The sequence below is a fragment of the Oxyura jamaicensis genome, chromosome 9, assembly GCF_011077185.1.
Source record: "Oxyura jamaicensis isolate SHBP4307 breed ruddy duck chromosome 9, BPBGC_Ojam_1.0, whole genome shotgun sequence".
Lineage (NCBI taxonomy): Eukaryota > Metazoa > Chordata > Aves > Anseriformes > Anatidae > Oxyura > Oxyura jamaicensis.
Genome location: NC_048901.1, coordinates 9,684,665 through 9,705,153, shown reverse-complemented (window position 1 = coordinate 9,705,153; position 20,489 = coordinate 9,684,665). Strand labels below are relative to the sequence as shown.

The window sequence follows — 20,489 nt, the reverse complement described above, 5'->3', positions numbered from 1 at the left end:
TTAGTAACACCAGAGTTTCTTAAGACTATCCTTGCCTAGAGCTTTGATGGTAAAATTCGTCTCACAATCCTGTAATTTTGTTTTGAAACTTGAAAGGATTTTTCTTCCATGTACTGTTCTGTCATACTTTTTCCCTTGAAGCCATACTAAATGAAGTCTGTCACTGAACTAAGACTGCAGTATTTTTGAAAATAAATACTAAGGAAAAGATCAGTAAATAATTTTGAACGGATTAGTAAAATGTAGTTTCCAGGCCAGTCCCATGTCTTCTGAAAACACCCATTTTTATGAAGTGAATTTTGTAACTATTTTTTATTCTATAACAGACATAACATTGATTACTTCATATTCACGCTTATCTCCCCCCCAATAAAGAACAGTAAGTCTGAAAACATTTTTGAGCAAATTTTCCTGAAAATTCTATTTTCTTCTCTCTTATGTGTTTGTTATGAAAAAAAGATAAGTAGAAAACATGAAGGCTACACATACCCATGCTCTGGTTTTCATCATCTTGGTCAATGAAGACATGGTCCATCACAAAACTGAGAAGTTCTGACTGAAGACCTGAGTCTGGATTAAACACCAAAGGCTGAAGACCTTCTCTACCTCCAGTCATCAGCTGATGACTAAAAATCATCAAGAGATCACAGAGCAACATGAAAGCCTGAAAGGTAAAAGAGATGTATTAAGAGTACGAAGCATAAGTCAAGTAAGTGCAAAACAAAATAACATTTATCTGATTTCTAGACATTTTCCCACTATTATTAAACATCCCTCCTTAGCTGTACTGATTCATAGATTTTTTTTGTGCTGTGAGAAGTGTTCGCCAGGGTTTTCAATATCTTTAAAGTATTATGCCTTTTATTTCTGATGTTGGGAACTGTGTTTACCCCTCTTACCACGTCCATGATACTACACTTCCACTTCTCTACGAGAACTCTAAATATACCTCTCCTCCAAGGACTGTAGTAAAGAAAAAAGCACCTCTTGTTGATAAACAGATAGAAAAGTTAAACGAGAAAAAAAAAGAGTAACATTGTAAGGGAAAATCCAAGCTGAGTCATTCTCAGGTCCTGAAAATACAGGGAAACAGATGTAAGCAATGAAATCCTTGCAGAATTTCACTAACAATTCTCTGTGGAAACAATCAAGTAACTTTGCACTTTCAAATCTAGGTAACAGTCGATCAGGGCAGACTTTTAATGATTTTTACTCATTACTGTTATACCCTCATTACCTGGGAACAGAGAAAAAGTAGCTATAAATAATTTTGTTTCTTTCAAGGATTTATCTGTATACTCTCATGCATGAGAACAATACTGTTCTCCCCAGTGGCTTATGTTGGAGCATTATAGCCAGCTGTATTCATTTGCATTACGTTCAACACCTGAGCATCTTTCAGAAAGTATTTCTTAACCATTTTCATTTATCTATCTTTAACTTTTTGGTTCTGAGAACAGAGAAAGAGAGTAAGGTTGAAAGTACAAATGTGCAAAAAGACTCCTAGAAGATCAACGCTCGATACGCTGCGTCTTTCCCAGGAGCCTGCAGGAGTCTCACTCCGGGCAGTATCAATCACAATTCCCAGGTAGGGGGTAGGCCAAAAGGGTTTTCAAATGAACACAGACTGCAGAATAGCCCTGCCTGATTCATGAAATCCAGCATAGGCTTTAATTCAGCCCTATATTCCCCTCTACAAACAGCTGAATGCATACTTTTATAAACTCCCTATTAGTGTTTAAGATGGACTTTAGATCAAGTGTTTAGGTAGGTGAAGAGAAACACAGTTAAATGTGTGTTTAAACATACTTTTGAACCTTCAGAAAAGTTGTGACTGAGAGCAACCTGCTTTACAAACCTCCAACATGGAATCTTTGTGAATTCTGAATGTCATGGCAGCTCACTCATCTCGTGGAGTATGTTATAAAATCTGAATGAGCCACACTTACACAAGAACAAAATGCAAATAGTTGTCAACCATGATCAATTTAGACTTTGGAGACAGGTGCCAGTATTTGGGATTTTTCTTCACAGCATCCAAAAAACATTGGGATTGATTTCAATGATGATCTCAGCTGCTCTAAACACCTTTGACATGCATTTGACATTTGACATTCAAGCTAATACTAATGTAGACCTCTAAAAAACAGGTGGATACAAATTACACACTGAAAGTTTTTATTTCTGATCAATATAAAGACAGCATGTACAAATGCCTATGTATTATAAATATGTCTAGTCACAGATTTATTTCACTCATTCTAAGAAAATTTGGAATGTTTCAGTTCTGTTTCTAATAAATACTTAACACTTTTTTCTCTCCTTCGATATGTAATTGATCTTCTCTGAGAAGAATGTATAGATTAAGAAACAAATAAGCTAGTGAGAAAATATAACATGAATTCTCAAAAGATCTAGCAAAGTAAAAGGATTAAGGAACAGTTCCTGCACTTGTGGAAAGAGGCTTTTTAAGGAAGAAAATTAAAAAGTTCATAGAAGAATTAGTTGGAAGGTCTCTAGTCCAACCTACTCTGCCTGGGACTCTTGCTGTCTCTACATCTGGTTGGCCATGGCTTTGTCTAGCAGAGTCTTGAAAGCTTCCACAGAATTGTGAACTGAAAAGGAGCTTCTAAGAAACGTTTAAATTACCAATTAAAAGAAGACTTGAGAGAAAGAGAATTGAAACATTTCAAAATACATCAAGCACAAAAACATGGCAGTAATGGTGAGGATCATTTACCATTTGTTGATGTACAAGCAACATTAAACCTAGTTTATGCTAGAATCGTTAGTATTTTCATGAAGTTAGATGTTATTTTCACATTATACAATGTTAATAAAATATATTCTATGTTAAGAGTAACTACTGAGAATACTAAATATAATTACTAAGCTTAAATCTGCTGCAAGACAATGACATATAAGAGTCCTTTAAAAATACGTCAGGTAGGCAGATCTCTGAGCCTTTAAGATTAATATTTATCAACTTGCAGAATACGGCGTAAATGCCAAGCAGAGCTATCTTTTGAAAAAATAAAACTATCTTTTAAGAAGCATTATCTTTTTAAAAGAACATAAGCAAGTACATGTGTGCCATTTATTTACAGTCTTTGCAAAATCATGGAAGTGCTGACACAGAAATGCAATTTTAGACAACTAAAAGATGTCAACACACCTGATAGAAATCAGCAAACATTCCTAAGATCTTTGCAAACAAAGCAGCTATTGTTTATTGTAGAGACCACAAATTATTTCAACAAGTCCTTGGATTTAATTTCTTATATTTCAATTTCTAGACATACATAGCAGAAGTTTCTCACTCTGTGCATGTGTGGCTTTCCAAAAATCTAACACAGATAACTGGATAACTACACTGAACCCCCAAAATGGTTATCTTACTATAATTATATTTCATAAATACAAACCTTTGGCATGCACTCACATGCAGACAAATGTATTCACTTATGTTTTCAGTCAGTTTTCCAAATAGGGAAGGACAGCAACCTGAGCTGTAATGACTATATTCATGAGAATCTAAAAAACCCCTCCAGATCCTGTTTTTTACATAATGAAGACACTGTGTAACTGGATATTTTATTCTGATTTACCAAGCTGACATAACTATCAGTCAAGCAACTAATTTTGCATACTGTGAAACTACATTCTTAGTGTAATTCAGAGTATTTTTGTAAAATAAACATAGATTTCCTGCTAGAAAATATACAGAAGTATGATGTGTACTGCTAGAAACCTCTGTTTTCTCTCATTAGCCACCATGGGTAAAAGAGACATAATAATTAGCATGCATTGCTACATTTAATAGAATTATTAGGATGACAAAATAGTGATAAATATCAAGGCTTCAATTTTTCCAATTTAAATTCAGACATTTGACTTGTGTAGGAAAGTAGTCACTCTAAATTCTCTAATACTTAATACAAGGAAAATAATCCAGAAATACACAGAGAAAGATTTAGCCAATTTTAGGTCTCAATCATCCTCTAAAAGTGCCTGTTTCTGTCTATTAATACAGTAATTAAGAAAAGGAATAGACTTTAATTTTTGGTGATTCAGTTAGATTCAGTTTAATTTTAGGTGATTCAGACAGCTGAACATGAGCCTAAGCATCCACTATTATAGCAAAAGTGAATCTGACATTAGCTGTGCTTTGAAGGTCATTTTAATATAGTTCTTTTTATGAAGTGTTTGTTCAGTTTTACTTAGACAGAAGGCAAATATGACTTTAAGTTTGGTGTAGTAAGTGTCATCTTGAGTTTTCCTACAGTTTAATACTCACACTTTTGTAAAAGCATGTGACAGACATTTCTCTTACCTGTTCCTTTACTGGAGTGTTGACATTTGATAGACACTGCTGACAGACAGCCAGAAAGGATTTCACAGTTTTCCTCAATACCAGTAAGTCCTCCTAGAATAAGGAATAAGAGGAAAATATATAAATATTAATAAAAGTTTGTTAGGAAAAAACAAAATAAGAGGATGGTGATAATTTCATACGTTCAATCTGATACACTAGCAAAACAGAGAGAAAATGTATGAAATGTACACTGTTCATATAGCACAGAGTAAAACAAGTCATTAGTTTTCAGAAGAATGGCCCAAGGTTCCTTGTAATAAATACTACTAATAAAGCAATACATTCCTGAGGTAAAATTATCTGTATTTTACTTGGATGTAGAGTATACATGTTTCAGAAGAAAATGTTCAATACATCAAGGTCAGCACACATGGTGGTTTATAAAGAATTCTGTATGTATATTAATCAACGCGAACCAAAAATACCAATAAGGTGTCTCAAGTTCAATAAAAACATTCTCCTAACCACGTGCAGATATTGCAAATGTGAAGGCATATCACAGAAATCTAATGACTTAGGGAAGAAGGAGGGTGGTTTGTTGATCTGGAGGAAGAAGGATTTGCTGGTAAAAAAAAAAATAAACAAATGCCTGGTTTGATCACCTTCATCTAGAGACAATCCACGTATATTTTAGCTGTGGGTACCAGAAGTGGCAGGTTCAATAGGAAAGCTGGGTACTTTGACCTGGGGCTACCTATGACATACCCTGATGAATTCATTTTTTTTTTTTTTTTTTATGGATAACAAAGTGAACTGGTGAAAACAACTCAAAATAAAACATAAGATACCAGAGCATAATCCTAAGTATGTAGCAAACAGCCATCTGGAAGTAAGAAATTACAGAAGAAAATATTTGTGAAAAGCTCCTATGTGAAAAGCCACGACAGCCTCTGTCTTGTAACCAAAAAATTTACTGAAAACTACATAGCTGGGCACCTATTTAATTACTCTGTTTACATTAGGACCAAACTCAACACAGAGAACAAAATACAAACCACAAATCACTAGGACTTTGTGTTAGCTTCAAGTTTTGTCAAAATGACCAGCTTTGTCAGCACTGATTTACAGATTCTGCTACTCTGCATTGCTCTGGTGATATAAATACAGCTTCTGCCCTGTCTGTCTCTGTCCGGCTGCATTTCTTACATTCACCTGCAACCATTGCTTTGAAGATCTTTCACTTTCCAGGTTTCACCATCAGAGATTTCATATACAGGAGAGCTCATCTCAGCCACTAATTCACATTGAGGCTGCTGGCATATCACTACTGCTGACATTCCCTCCATGGTACCTACCTGTATCAGCTTTCCGATGGAAGACAGCATGCCCTACAGAACAGCATCCAACCTAAATCTAAAGAAGCTACATAGTGCATATGCAGCAATTTCCTTTCAAAAAAATATGATTTTTGATTATGATGGATGCTCAATCCATATGGCTCATTTCTAGTGTTAATTTCTTTTATTGCATCTTACTATAGTAAGATCTTGTTATTCTTTGTTTACTGAAAGCCTTTTTGTGGCCCATATGCTCTTTCTGTACTGATTCACAGCAGAAGGCAGGTCTGCAAGTGCAGCAACCAGTATGCTCTTAAATCTCTGAACCTCTCATAATTTTCAATAGACTTAACTGTGGTTTTCTAATCTGGACTCTGAAGATCTTTAAGTTATATTGCCTTCTTACTCCTAATCATTTTTCTCTGTTAATAAAGGCAAGGATCCCTTTCTGCAACTGCATTACACCATGATTACATGACGTGTAAGGTAGCTCTGCTCTCTTCTAAGTCACAACTTTTCACTGATCACCATTCTTGTTCCCAGATATGTCTTCTATTTGGCTGCATTAAAATGCCTCTTTGCTTAATTGTAATTTGTTTATCAACTGATCTGCATTTAAAAATTTTTTGCTTTACCTTCCGTCATAATTGTTAAAAATAATAATCACTTTTTAGCTGCAAATGGATTCCTCTTGGAATGCATCAGAAGCTGTTGCATTGTGTGATGATTTCCCAATTTCAATTTTTATCTAATATATTAACCAGTTTTGAGCTACTGAATATAAATTACATTAAATGCATATATTAACCTGAAATGCAATGTGATACTAATATCCACAGAAATTGGTATTTCAAAATAGCGTTTTTATCAGTCAAAAATGCAATCTTCTCAAGAAGAAATTTCCTTGTTCCTTCCAGTTTCATTTATTGGCCATCTTCTTTGTGTACAACAGCCTTGTACTGACTGTTTTCTATCAGCCATTCCAAGTATTTTACCTAGGACCGATGCTAGGCTTATACATTTGCTGTGTTACATAATCATATGATTTACGCCTTTAAACATCAGTATTACAATCACTTCAATTTATTTCTATCTATAGAAATTACTTTTCATCATAATTATCTTCCATTTGGATGCTAATGAATTCAAAAGAGAAACTAAAACCTACAAAAAAATCCTAGATAAAGGTTAAAAATTGCATGCCTCACATTTTTCTTTCTGTCAACAGCTGAAAAACACCGAGGTATATGCTATTTATTATCCTCTTGCTTGCTGGCATGACAAATATTTCACAGCAAAAGAAAGCCCCTCTGAACACTGCAACAGAGCCATCTGAAAGTGCTAAATTTGGAGAAATCCCCAGACTACTGCAGAGTAGTAATGATTTTATTTTTTATATTTTGCTTGTTTCTTTGTTTAACAAAATGGTAAGGAAAAAAATGAATTTGATTTTCAAGTCTTTCACCATTCTAAGGCACACAGCCAAGGTTCTTGAGGTGTGATTACATGGTATGCAGGCTTCAGCAGAAAAACTGATATAAAAAATTTACTGTCCTCTCGGTTGTTAGGGTAAAGCCACGGGGTCACACGGTGAACTGGATTACTGAAGTGACCCAGGATAAAAATAATCCTTTCCAGAACTGTACAGCTTATATCTTAAAATTTAACTAGCACATGGAACAAGAATGAACCACTAAGAGCAAGGACTTAAACTGTTTTTGCCACCAACTGCAACTGAACAACTGTGTTCACAAGACTTACCTAAAATTTTGCAGTTATTTTCTAGCTTTAAACTGAAGTGGTTTTTTTGTTTGATTGTTTTTTGTTTTTGTTTTTCCCCACTGAAGCTATTTAGAAATGCTGTACTTTCGCTAGTGGCTTTTCTTCATATTTTCCCATTGCCTTTCCTCTAAACTACTTGTACTGACCTTTCACTTCCATCTTCTTGCAACTCCAGTTCTTTGAGAAACATTAGTGTTCAAGAGCCCTTAGCTCTCAACGCTACTGTGGAGCACAACCTTTTGCACCTCGTGACTCTTTTCTTCCATTTAGCATTTTGTGCTTTCTTTCATTGTGCCAATATAAATAGGAAAAGTCACCAAGTCACTGTGTTGTTCCTGAAATCCCTCTTTAATTCCTCCCTACTAATTCCTCTGCCTACTAATCAGCTAGTAATAGCTATGCATTTGGCTAGTCTGGCTGCTGCTCGTTTGGAACTGTTTCGCCTTTGTCTTGCCTATGAATGCCTGCTCTATTCATCCTTTTTCTTACTGTTCTAAGATTTAGGACTCTATTCTTCTATAGATATTTCCTTTTCATTATGTACATGTACAGTGCATTGTACAATGGTCCCAGGCACCTGGTTTATTGAATGCATGCATAGATCTAGATGGAAAAAAAAACTGTATAATCTAATACCTGTCTTCTATCTCAAAACACTGGACTTGTTCCCCATGATCTACAGACAAGAGAACTCTCACTGGGAAATTATCAGTTTCCTGTGAAACTACCTTCAAGCCCCTTTTAATTTGAAGAAAGCTTTTTCTCTAGGCTACAACAGACCAGTCCCACAGATGGCACAATATGAATCACCTCCCCCCAGCAGTGTGCAGGTTACCACGAAGAGCCCTGCTCTGCTCACCGACAGCCATGGTCCTGGCCTCAGCCTCTTCTGAACACTTACAAGAGTCAAGGCCAACGATTAGAGCACTGGAGTAGGGATACTTCCAGGCTTATGCATTTCATCCTTACCCACCACAACCTTCCTTTAATAATCAATGTTTCCTTTCAGATTTTAGACACCAAGATGACACTACATGATGCCATTTTTTTTTTCCATAGGACACCTTGAAAAAGAGTTTTGAAATAACTCTGTCTCAACTCTGTGCTGTGTTTAAGTTAACTGATGGAATCTTATTTGGCAGAGAATTTGGACTTTCCTACTACTTCAAATAATCAGTAATTACAACCCTTCCATTAAAATGTCTTTAAAATATTCTACGCTGGTATCACTCTCATAAGCATTATGATCAAAACTGCAATCTGCAAACCGTATTACACAGTGTGGGGAAATCTGCAGAGCGTCCTCTTGGTAACAAGCCTGGATACCAGCAGCCGATATGATGAGAACATGAGTGCAACAGTGTGTGTGGACAGAACAGCCACCACCAACCACTCCGAGGGGGTGTTTGCCTAAAAACCGATAATGCTACAAGGAAAGTTAACAATGAAGGTGCTTAAAATGAGTAGATTAAACAGTAACCAGGAGATTAACAAGAAGCCTTTGAGAAAAGCAGAAATCACCTTGAAAAGAATTATAAAAGAGTTGTGAAAACTTGTGATCAAGGAGCCCCCTTGGGGTGGAGCGGTGGGGCACTGAAACCACACCTGACACGCAGCGCTGCCACTGTTCCCCTAGGCCTCGTGGGGCATCCTCCCTGCTGCAAGCCCTAAGTAGCCTGCACCCAGCTGAAGGACTGACAGTCTGGGGTGCAGCACGTGGGAACGCGCACTTCACGGGTGTCCAGATGACTCTGTAGAGTACTTTGCACTGGCATATGGATTTGCTGACTGGAGGAAGTGGTATGGATACACATGAAGCTGGAGCACCCTCATGTCCAAGAGCAGCTGTGTGTAAGTAGGGGATCTCCTGCTCCCTAAAGAAAGGCAGTGGACATGTACCTCCCATGTCCTGTGGGAGCGGAGGTGTTCATGTGTGTGGTGGTTTTACCATGCTAATTAAATGTGTGTATAACTCTGAATTGTGTATGTTGGGGTGGGGATTGTCGTCAATTATGAATAGTTACCAGCAGGGTACATTGAAACATGTACACGTTAATTAGCATTTCTGAAGTGTCAATATTGTGGTTCACCTGCTGTATTGCTGATACTGATCCTGGAGATGTATTTCACTGCTTGCAGGTCAATTATGTGTCTTTAATAAATCAATAAGCTGTCTTGACCCTAATTTGATTTAAACAAGGGTCAAACAGCTTTTCCCTGCCACACATATTAAGCCTACAGACCAGCACCCCTAGCCTCATGTAGTTAGCCAGAATCCAAGACATGCCCAACAGCTGTAATATAAAGTGTCCCTCAGAAAGCAGTAAATGTATCCTGGGCTTGGGCATAATGCCCGCCACAGTAATCTAGACAGACAGCTTCCAAACAAGGGCAATCCTTTTGCGAGAGAGGCTGTATTTCTGGAAGAGCCATCTGAACACCAGATAAAGAATAACTTCATTCTTAAAAGATTCTGTTCCCAGTTGTATATCCCTAGCTGTCATGTATGACCTTACCCCAGAACCAAATTATTAACAAAATTATTAAGCAATTTTGAACTCTGCTCAAAGAACTCACTTTGAAAGAGCAACAGAGCAACTACTATTTGTGAGTATGACCCAGCTGGTAGTGGATGAACATTTCTTACAAATCAATCCCTCCATCTCTGATCTCTCAGCCTGGATGCTCAAGGGAAATCTAAAAAAATCATCTTCTAAACATGAGTCTGGAAACACAATTCATAAATCTACTAGATACAAGACAAAGACTTGGACAGATTAGTTTTACAGCCTATTATAAATTATTTTCTCCCTGTTAGCCTTTTCATCTGTCACCTATCTTCCCTTCCCTTCCCAATATCCAGCTCCTACTTCCCACCTGGTAACTTCTTATCACCTCCAATTCCCTTGCTCCCACCTATAGGTATGAACAACCTTTTCCTTTTCTTTCAGAGACAGCTTACCTGGTCTGTATCTAAACAGAAACCATGAAATTATTCTCACCTTATATTTTGCATTGAAATCTTCTGTTATTTTAAACCTGAAGGGCTTATGTGCCCCAAATCCTACCATTTTTCTACAGCTTTATTCGTCTATTAAAGATACTACTTCAGTCTACAAAGCATCACCTCCATATGTCCTTAGATGTATAGAAAAGCTATGGCTACAGAAAAGGACTGCTAGAAAGCTAGATGGATCTACATATTACAATAATGTGTCAGAAATGTTCATTTAAGAGCCTGAATAACTTCAAAATGCTAATGAAATACCCCATTCTTCATTCTGATATGCTCCCCATTAATGACTTTGTCTTCCCATACATCTCACTTCTGAAGTGATTAATTCCATTTAATGTCTGCTAACTTATAAGCAAGCCTAAATCATGGCAAACAACCATGGGTAAAATGATCTAACAGATTAAAGGATGGGTATACTGCACTCTGGATTCATTTTCACAGTCAACAAATTAAAATTAAAAGTTTCATATGAAAACACAGAGGACAAACACATGTGGGCAAAGCTGAGGTTCCTGGCCAGGTAGGAAGAGCTGAAGGGCATTAATGGAGTGCTCCGTAGAACTAAGGATGCAAAACATTGATTACTTTTGTAGGTGTGGGGTGAAACCCAGACATTAAAGTAATAAGAGCTCTCTAGCTTAGAGTGATTATGATTTTCACTGGGGATTCCAGAAACATTATTGACTTGTACTTCAAATGGTTGATCATCACAGAGCTTTCATAGTCCTTTAAATTCCTATGATCCACATAATGACTAATATGAGTCAAAACAATACATGAATAGTACTAGAAGCACATGAAAGGTCAAAGCTGTTTTTCATCCATTTCATAAAACAATGCATCACATAAATGTATCCTATTTTGAAAAGTAGGAAAAAATATACAATTGCACTGAGCCTGTCTGCAAAAAAAAACCATTCACCAAAGTAAAGGGCCTTTTCTCTTTCAGTTTAACTGGACCACCCTGTTGACATTGAAAACAACAGACCACATTAATACTTTGAAACCAAAATGCAAAGTTCTTGACCAGGTCTTGTGCAGATAGATGACATATACATTGGCTGCTACCTGCATTTTATGGTACGTATGTTTCTTTGGCTAAAATTTAGAGACGAGAAAACACAAAACCTTTTTTTTCCAGTAGTGCTACTGGTTATCACTCTCCACGACCAATATTATACTGCACCACTTCACTGAATTTATTTTAAAAAAATGGAAAAATGCAGTGAAGGGAGATGATAATCTCACTGAATGCTCTGAGCTTATACAACCAGAGCAGAGCAAGACAGCATCCACTGCTCAAAGGCACAGAAAGCAGGAGGACAGAGTTGCTGGGCATCTTCAGGAGTGGGTAAGTCACCTAGCAAATCCCCAACAATCAGAGCACTTGGGGAAAAAATTAATAAAGCTGTTGAAGACAGCACCTAGGCTTCAATGGTCAACCAAAGTGCTCTAAGTTCTTGCCTCCTGAACCCAGTGCAGATAGCTAGCAGTCCAGTTTTCTTTACTAGGGAACCATTAGAACAAGATTCGGTGTGTTGGTTTTATGGACTTACAGGCTAACGTGTTATATGGCCTCCTGAATTTAGTTTTAGTTATTTATCTCCTTCTGTCAAAGCGAAATTTCTCCCTAAGGAAAACAATGCTGCTAGCTAGGAGGACTTGAGATGCTTTATTGTGATGAGGTTTTGAATTCATTTAAACCAAATGGATCATATCCAGTTTTTCCAGTTATAAGGAATTGAAATGTGATACTAAATACTACTACCATGCCAAAGAGATTGAGAAAACACCTCCGAAATTCAGAATAAATAGTATCAGCAATTTTTATTTTCTAGTAGCTCTTTTAAATGTCAATGTCAGCATTGAAAAAAAAATTACAATAGAATTATCATTTTAAGTACATAAAATGCTGATTTTATTAGTACTTTAGTATAGTACTTTTTGAAGTTGATGGAGAAGTACACTTACTATTACAGTTTTCATATAACTTTAATGTGATGTGTTACTTCTGAAGTCCTAAAAGACCAGATATTGGCCTCTCATTGAGAAATTGCTTAAGGAAAGGCCCTGGAAAAGCTAAGTATAATGATCAAGTTACATGTAACATTGTCCTCAGCACATTACACTTGCATGCACTTGCTTTTTATTGGTATTGTCACCTGCTAGTAAGTCTACATTTATATTTAGCAATATGAAGGACGTATGTAAAAGGTAAACAAGCTAAATACACAAAAATACCAAGCTATCTGTGGTGTACAAATCAGTAGCATTGCCTGCAACTGTTAGGCAAGCATTGTCAACTTCTTCATTCATGCAAATTGCAAACTCACAATGAAGTGCATTAAGTATCTTCAGCGATAAAAATATAAAAATCAACTAGTATCAAATCCTGATGGAGACAAGCCTCTGCTGTTTGTTTGGCTTACTGAGATATATGCATGATATTAAACAGATCTTAAAGTAGGGAGTAAGTCAAAACGTAAGTATTTTATATCAGCTTCACAACGGCATGAAATGACTGTACTTGGTGGAGATAAAGACAATCAGGTCTTATGTCTTTTTAGGTTAAGCTGTGTTTCTTCAGCGAAGTTTGTATAATCTACTTACTTTGGAAGGGGAGCCTTCAGTGATTTTTACCAGCTGCCAGAGAATAGAGTAATGCGAACACTGCAGTGCCTGAACAACTATCTGTAACAGAGGAAACACACAGAATCTGAGCATATTGGAAATATCAAACAAATCAGTGAAGTGTATGTAAAATGCATAATGCATTTTGAGGAGAAGCTCTCAGGAGCAGCTCTCAGGTAGTATCTTTTGTTTTCAAGGGTATGCTTTTTCTTGGTCAGGTTGGTGCAGTAAGAAACTAGCCTATTACAATGAAAAAAATACCGTGGATATGCTAGGAAACAAAACAGAACAGAAAACTATGCCTGGGAATAAATCAAAAGGTGACATCACAGCATCACAGATGTTCAACCCAACATCTACATATCTCAGTTCAAAAGTATCTGTTTAAATACCTCTAAATCTTACTTCACTAGTAAAAATGCCTTGAGATTTGTTCCATTACTATGAACTAGTAGCCTATTTTTTAAAAACAAAAAAGAATATATAAATAGTTTTCTCACAGAAAGACAGGATTAGTATTTGTGATGTCCTAAAAATCATCAATGTCTTTTTAAAATTTTAGTTCTAGAACAGGTATTAAAAAGTCCACAATCTTTTCAGGATGAAGATGCTTCCAACAGTTAATGATTCTGTGCATACTAAGTCAAGTTTGTAACAGCTTTTAGCTGCTTTAAAAAAAGTTTGTTTTTTAAAAATATATTACTGAAGGCCAAACAGTTCCTCTCCAGCAAACTCCTTCCAGTGGACTGAGGAAAGAAATACTGAGGAGACTTCAGGTTTCTGAAGGCCTTACAGAAGCATTTGAGGAGCTTACACATGTATCTACTAAGCCCAGAAGCTGAAAAGATGCCTGACAGTTGCAAGAACATTTTTTTTTTTTTTTTATCTGCTGGCCCCTTCCCTCCAGGCAGCACAGTTCCAGCATTAAGTAGCAAACGCAGGGAGCACAGAAGGTCCCATAGCTTAAAGCCCTGGCATCGAAACAGGCATGTGGCAATGAGTTTGGCTAGGAGAGTCAGTCTCTATTATAGCTCCAGCTACTTTCACCTCCGTTGGCTGTGAGAAAAGCCTCAGACCTACCAACACCTCCTACCTCAAAAACACTTCAACAGATGTCATGGATTTTTTTTTCCCTAAATGAAGTTGGATTAGAATTAACAACTGGCTTCTAACTGAAATGAGAAAGGTTCGTGGTTTTCATAAGCACCCATTGTACCTTCAATGCACAATAACTGCAATAATTTGAACTGCAACCAAGGTTTACAAACGATGGGTTTCTGTGTAAAAATAATGATTTATGGAGTGCTTTTCACAGCCAGGAACATTAGTTATTTCTTACTTTACAAAAGAGAAGGGTGAAAGGTGAGGCAAGTAGCTCAAAATCACACAGAGTAAAAAGAAAAAACAAGAGCAGTATTCAAGTTTTTCCACCTCCTGGACAATGCTTCACTACAAGAGTAACTTCATTTAAGACTCCACGATTTCCCTAAATAACTGCCACTAGTGCATTAATTTCTTGAACTTCTCTATCACTAGAGTCTTTTAAACACTGAATCCTCAGATGATGCAAGACACATGTTGCTGATGGTACCTGTTCTGGCATAGCTCCATGTTCAATTCCAGTTCTTAGTAATCTGTAGCAGTTACTGAACAGATCCCATTTTGTGAGATCATGAGCACTAGAACGAGAGATAATATAGAGATTAGTTATATTTCTCAAAACTCCACATCACAGCAAGAATATAGTCTGACCTGGCAGCTCAGTGACCAGTTTGTTATTTTTGCAAAACTGAGACAATAGAGCATGCTGACAATGCAGCTGCACAATTAGTTCACATCATGTTAAAAGCATAAGTTAGGTTTTCTGATGATAGAGGAAAAGAAAGTTTTACTACATTGGATTTCTGTAGGAAGGAGGTAATTTGATGCATACTGTGCAACTGTAAAGTTACTTAAATGTAGCTACAATCCCCTTCTCAGTGTGGCCTCTAAATCGTAATTGTTGCCTCTTTTGTTCTAAACCTTGGCAGAACTTCAGAAGGCACTTCTCTGGCATGCATCACAAACTATAGCCCAACTGCAGTAGTGTATACTGAATGAAAAATTGCTTTAAGGAAAAATTACATAATCTTCTGCCTTATCATTTGGCGAAAAATATTATATTTTATCACTAAACATCCTGGAATATCTGAAGTCAGAATGTTATACACGTATATGAGACAGAGATGGTGTTAACCACTCCCTCCATTCAGTGTTTCACATTTCAATTGTACCGACCTGATTTGCCAGGGAGAGGAATACAAACGAGATTAGCAACATATACTTTATAGTCTTACACACTTCCAACAGCTTATGTTATAGTTTTTTAATAAAGAACTGAGAAATACTAAACAAATTACAAAACTTTAAGGTTACATGAAAGACAAGAATTATATTTCATAAAAAATTTAGTTTTAATACTATTCTCTAGTAGAGTAAAACTGAAAATCTGAAACCATTTATATGTTTGTAACAGAGAATGCCACCTCAAAATAATAAAAATGTGGTGATTAAAATACTCACCTGGAAGACGAAGGGATGCTCAGACTGAATTGGCTAGTCTAAATTAGATAAAGCAGTCTCATCCGTCTGGCTCCCTTTCATCCCAGCACCTTCATCACCAAGATATACCCACTTTTCCCACCCCTCTGCTTCTGCCCTGTGTTGGAGCAGCCTGACTTTGTTTATATAACTAACTACCCTGCTCAGTGAGAAAGAATAATTTGCTTGTTCTGTAATGAACAGAGGCTGAACCAGGAGCTCCAAGATCCTGCTGAGACCCTTAGTATGAAATGTTTCCCAGTATGGAGTGTGTTGGCCCCATAATCTGGAAAACCTCAGTGATAAAATTTTCCCAGAAAACGTAGCACTTAGCATCCTCGAGATGAAAATAAATGAAGTCTGCTCTCTAGGGTTGTGCCATTAAGCAAAGGTGCATCTTAACTTCTAATTAAGATCCGTGAACAGAAGAAAAACTATAGTAAAATCTAAAACAAAGCAAAACACCCCCCCCCCCCAAAAAAAAACAACAAAGCGAGGGGGCGCCTCCCCCCCCCCCTTCTGGATTTATCTTCAAAGTATGGAAGTAAAATGTTTTATAGATAAATTAGAGGCTGTCAGAGAAATGCCTCTGATTAGTCATATAAAGCACACAGATCCTGCTTCAGCAAATCACAGGGTTGCTAGCAAGGCAGAGTTGTACCTCCTTAATTACAGCACTGTAATTAAAGCAGTAAAATCTCCTTGGTGTGCAGAGGCAGATATCACCATAGATTATTCTACAGAGAATATGAAATGAAAAATTGTCTCACGTCTGTCTTTTCATTTTAGAGCCCTTCTTGTCAGGTAGCTGTCGCAGGGGGCATCCCATCCCCATTATCCTGACAGCTTGGGGCACCTTAGCTTTTTGCTTGGAGCTTGGCCTTACAACTGTCCTCAGGAAGAGCTATCCAGCTTCCAAAGCTGAAAAATACTAACTAGAGACAATTTTCAGATTTTTTTTTTTCAGTATAAACTTCCTTGAATAAAAGCTTCCACATTAAATTTAGACATATTCTAGTACACTTTTGTCTTTTTTGAACTACTCAGCAACCAAAATGATAGTGAAAAAGACACCTTGGACACAACCCAGTCCTCTACAAAGGTTCAGATTTTCCAACACAGAGGCTCCAAGAATGAAAATTCATACAACACAGCATTTTCCTTCTCTTAATCACTTCCATTTCAGAGTCTTCCTGGACTACAGAAAATAAGGCCCAACATATCATCAAAGGAGGTTTATTTTCATCCCTATGGGTAGCACTGTCTCCAGGGGCATATTTCAACCAGAAAGTAGTCACATGAAGTAAAGGTACCAGCTCCACGGTGTTTCTGAAAGCGTGGAAGGAAGCAGCCTACAAAAATTCCTGGGAGAAGTGATCTCTCTCCCCACGAAACTGTTCTCTTATTAAAGCAGCACAAAGTCACAGAAGCAGTACCTTGGGCTTTGAACAGCTCTGCTGGATGCAGTCTTATTTCTCTACTAAGGTTTCATTTATCATCATTTCTACTTCTTCCAGATTGAATAACTTAGTCTGAAGGAATCTGTTACGATGTATTGGACAACTATTGGAAAAAAAGGTTAAGTGAAAGGTTTCTCTAACAGGAAGAGGAGATCTGATCATGAATATACCTGTCTTGGGAAGAACCCTGCCTGATCCTGATTATTCTGATAAAAAGACAAGTCGTGTCTGGAGCGTTACTATAGCCATCACCAAGCTTGTGAAGTCAGAGTGGAGGCAGGGAGGTATCAAATTCTGTATTATGTTTGAGGACTACTGGGTAGTAATACCAACAATCCTGATTTCTAAATAAGAAACAATGTTCTATACACAAGGGAGTATGGAAAAGGGCACATCCAGAGGAAAAGAGGTGATACTTGAGATTCATGTCATGGAATCAACCGGAGTGATTAAATAACAACTGTGGATATAGAAACTGCTACAGCAGTGATATATTAAGTGATCAGATGAATTGAGCCTATATGGAAAGAGTTTATATGGAAAGACTGTCTCCATGTATGTAAGGACAGAAAAAAATGCTAAAGTGTCAATGAGACCCTGGCAAAGAAGACAATCTTAGAAAACAAGCTTAGATGTTTACTCCAGGTGTTCTGTTCAGAAGACCTCAAAGAATTCATCATTACATTCTGAAAACTTGGAAATAAACATTGTAATGATGAATTTCATTCGTATTGGAATATGAATATCCTTGTTTGATGAAAAGACCTCAATTAAAAAGTGTACTGCAAACCCTTTTTGAAGTAGCTTTCTGGACTTTCCAAGACATCCATCTCCCATTGAATTGGTTGCACTGTTCCAGCATGTAGGGATATGGATCTTTTCATTAACAAACTTGATTTAAATTAGCTTAAATGGGAGGAAAACTGGACAGTGAATATGATCTACAGAATATCCCTCCTGATCTTCTAAGGATTCACTTTTAAAGTTAAGTCATTCCCAAATGAAATGATCCACTTGGAAAGAGGATTATCTCAGGCTTGGGAAATCTCAGTACAGAGGGGTTTTTGGTCTGGAAGGCTTTTCTGATAATTCCTACCATGGTCATTCCAACTTGCTGGGTTACTTTTTCCTAGAGTATGAAGAAGCAGTAACTACAAAGGAAACATAAGCACAAATAAGTTAAATTTCTCTCACTGAAACACAGGAGAGACTTTTTTCTATTCCAAGCCCCCAACAGCTGCTTTCCTTTGTCAGAGAAGTTTTATAACATCTGAAAGGTATCTGTTGGTAGCCTGCAATTTCAACTTCTTCCATTGACGTTGGCTTGCAGTTGATGACAGACAATGACAGTATCAGACAAGAGCAACTGTACTTTGAGATAAATAATGTTCAATGCAAGTTTAGAACTGAAGATCCTAACCTCACAGCTAAAGATTTGGCAAAAATTCTGTCTCAGATGGTATGATTGTTTCCCTTCAAAAGTAAGTCACGGCAGATGTAACATTCAGCAGAGTAATGAAAAGAATTTCATTACTTCTTTAGATGCAAGAGCTACTAATTAGAAGTTCCCATTGAACTGTAATATTTATATAGTAATTTGTTATTTATAACAAATCTGCTGAGAAATGATACACAGCTGCTCTTCAGCTCTTTTAAGATTTGATTCTTTTCTCTTTTCTATTGTTTAAAGATGAAGGTAGATGTCCCTTGCCCTAATGTGTGTGTCATTCCACAAAGCTTTGTTTAGAATCTGAAATCTCTCTCTAGAGAACTGGAAACCTGAAGGAAAAAAATAAATATGGGAGAACCTCAGGAAAGCCTTTAGATTTGTGCTGTTTTCTTCATTGTGAACTACAGCTTTCACCAATCCTCTCAGAAAAAGCAGAAGTGGCTCCAGTGTGTTACCAGGGAGACCGAAAACCTAATTTGCACGTGTCACCATGCTGCACTACAGAAATTAGACACAATTTAATGATCTCTGCAGGACTCCTGTTGAATGGAAACAAAGAGCAGACAGTTCAGAACCATATCATACAGTGATCCAATACAGGATTCAAGATAAGTGAATACAACGCACAGTAAGGAAAGAGAACCAAAACCCTCAAACCAAAACCACTGATCAGTATAAAAGAGGTGGCAGAGAAAAGATCCTCTCAAATCCTGTCATAAGGAAGAAATGATTTGTGGTTCTCAGACATCTGAATATGAAGCTTTCCTACATGCTTAACAAGAGCAATTACTTCCTATAGTTGATACAAGGGGAAGATTAGTTCTTTGTGCTATATACCAAAATTCAGACAATTCAAGTGAAAATTTCCAGGTTGCTCTACAAGTTACAAGAGTGCCCAGAGGTGTAAATAAGAGCAGCAGAACCCTGGAAAGCTGCTGCCTCGTTCCAGTTGGCTGTTTCACCTCGTTCCAGTTGGCTGTTTCACGCTGAGCTTAGTGAAGTGTCTGTGTAACCCACTAAGTAAAAATGTTGCCAACAACTCCACAAGAAACTATTCCTGGCACTTCTGCAGGAAGAGAAAGCACCTTCCAAATTTTTATCATCAATCATTAATTATTACTACTGCTCATTTTCCTAATTTTGAGCAGAAACACTTCAAAGGCATTGAGAAACTGTGAAAACAGCTTCCTCCAGGGCCTTCCTAAGCTGAAGGTCAAAGCAAAGATTTATTTTGCATCCACAGGTGCCAGAGATAAGAAATGTCCCTCGTGCACTGACTATATGTCATGCAGGAGAGTATAATTTTCGTGGTAGAACAGGTGGTATAAAATCATTTAGTGCAAGGGAGGCTATGCCATTTGCAAACCAAACCTGTAAAGGTAGCCATTAACTAACCAAGGACATTGATGAGTCCAAGCAGTAGTACAAGTGCCACCAGTCATTCATCAATCTCTATTTCACGTTTTACACCTTAAATTTTCTCATTTTTAACACCAGACACCAGCTGATACTTGCTGAAATAACTTCAAATTTTCAAGGGAACAAAACACATACTTGTGAAAAGAGGTTAACCTCTTTAATGTTGAAAGAACATTGTATATGTCATCATCATCAGCTTCTTCTCCCTGAAAATGAGAAGAAATTCATGAATGAAGTTCAGCAGTTCACCCGAGAGTACATTTCTGCATGTAGGGGAGCACATTTCTTTGAGGTTTTATGTTAACAGCAAAACAGAATCTAAATTTTACAGTGACTTTTATCTAGATTCCGTAATAATAATAATTAAATAACTACTATTGCTATTCATTGCTATTCACTGTGTCACACACTGTAACATGACAATTACATTGCAAAGAATGACAAATATCCAGAACTGGATGGAAGGTTTTTTGTTATTTGTTTTTGGTTTTAATATTTA

The 20,489-nt window shown here is 37.0% G+C and overlaps 1 protein-coding gene across 7 annotated transcripts in view; it reads right to left on the bottom strand.

The window, feature by feature from the left end:
- The window catches only part of STAG1 (stromal antigen 1), a 176,892-nt gene that overhangs the window by 23,621 nt on the left and 132,782 nt on the right, over positions 1 to 20,489 (bottom strand). For all 7 annotated transcript variants that reach the window (XM_035334012.1, XM_035334013.1, XM_035334009.1 and 4 more), the window contains 5 exons: positions 20,126 to 20,196; positions 14,673 to 14,760; positions 13,061 to 13,141; positions 4,334 to 4,426; positions 490 to 664 (listed from right to left, as the gene is read on the bottom strand). In XM_035334012.1, the coding sequence (XP_035189903.1) occupies positions 490 to 664; positions 4,334 to 4,426; positions 13,061 to 13,141; positions 14,673 to 14,760; positions 20,126 to 20,196 (508 nt within the window). The remainder of the gene's footprint in view (positions 1 to 489; positions 665 to 4,333; positions 4,427 to 13,060; positions 13,142 to 14,672; positions 14,761 to 20,125; positions 20,197 to 20,489) is intronic.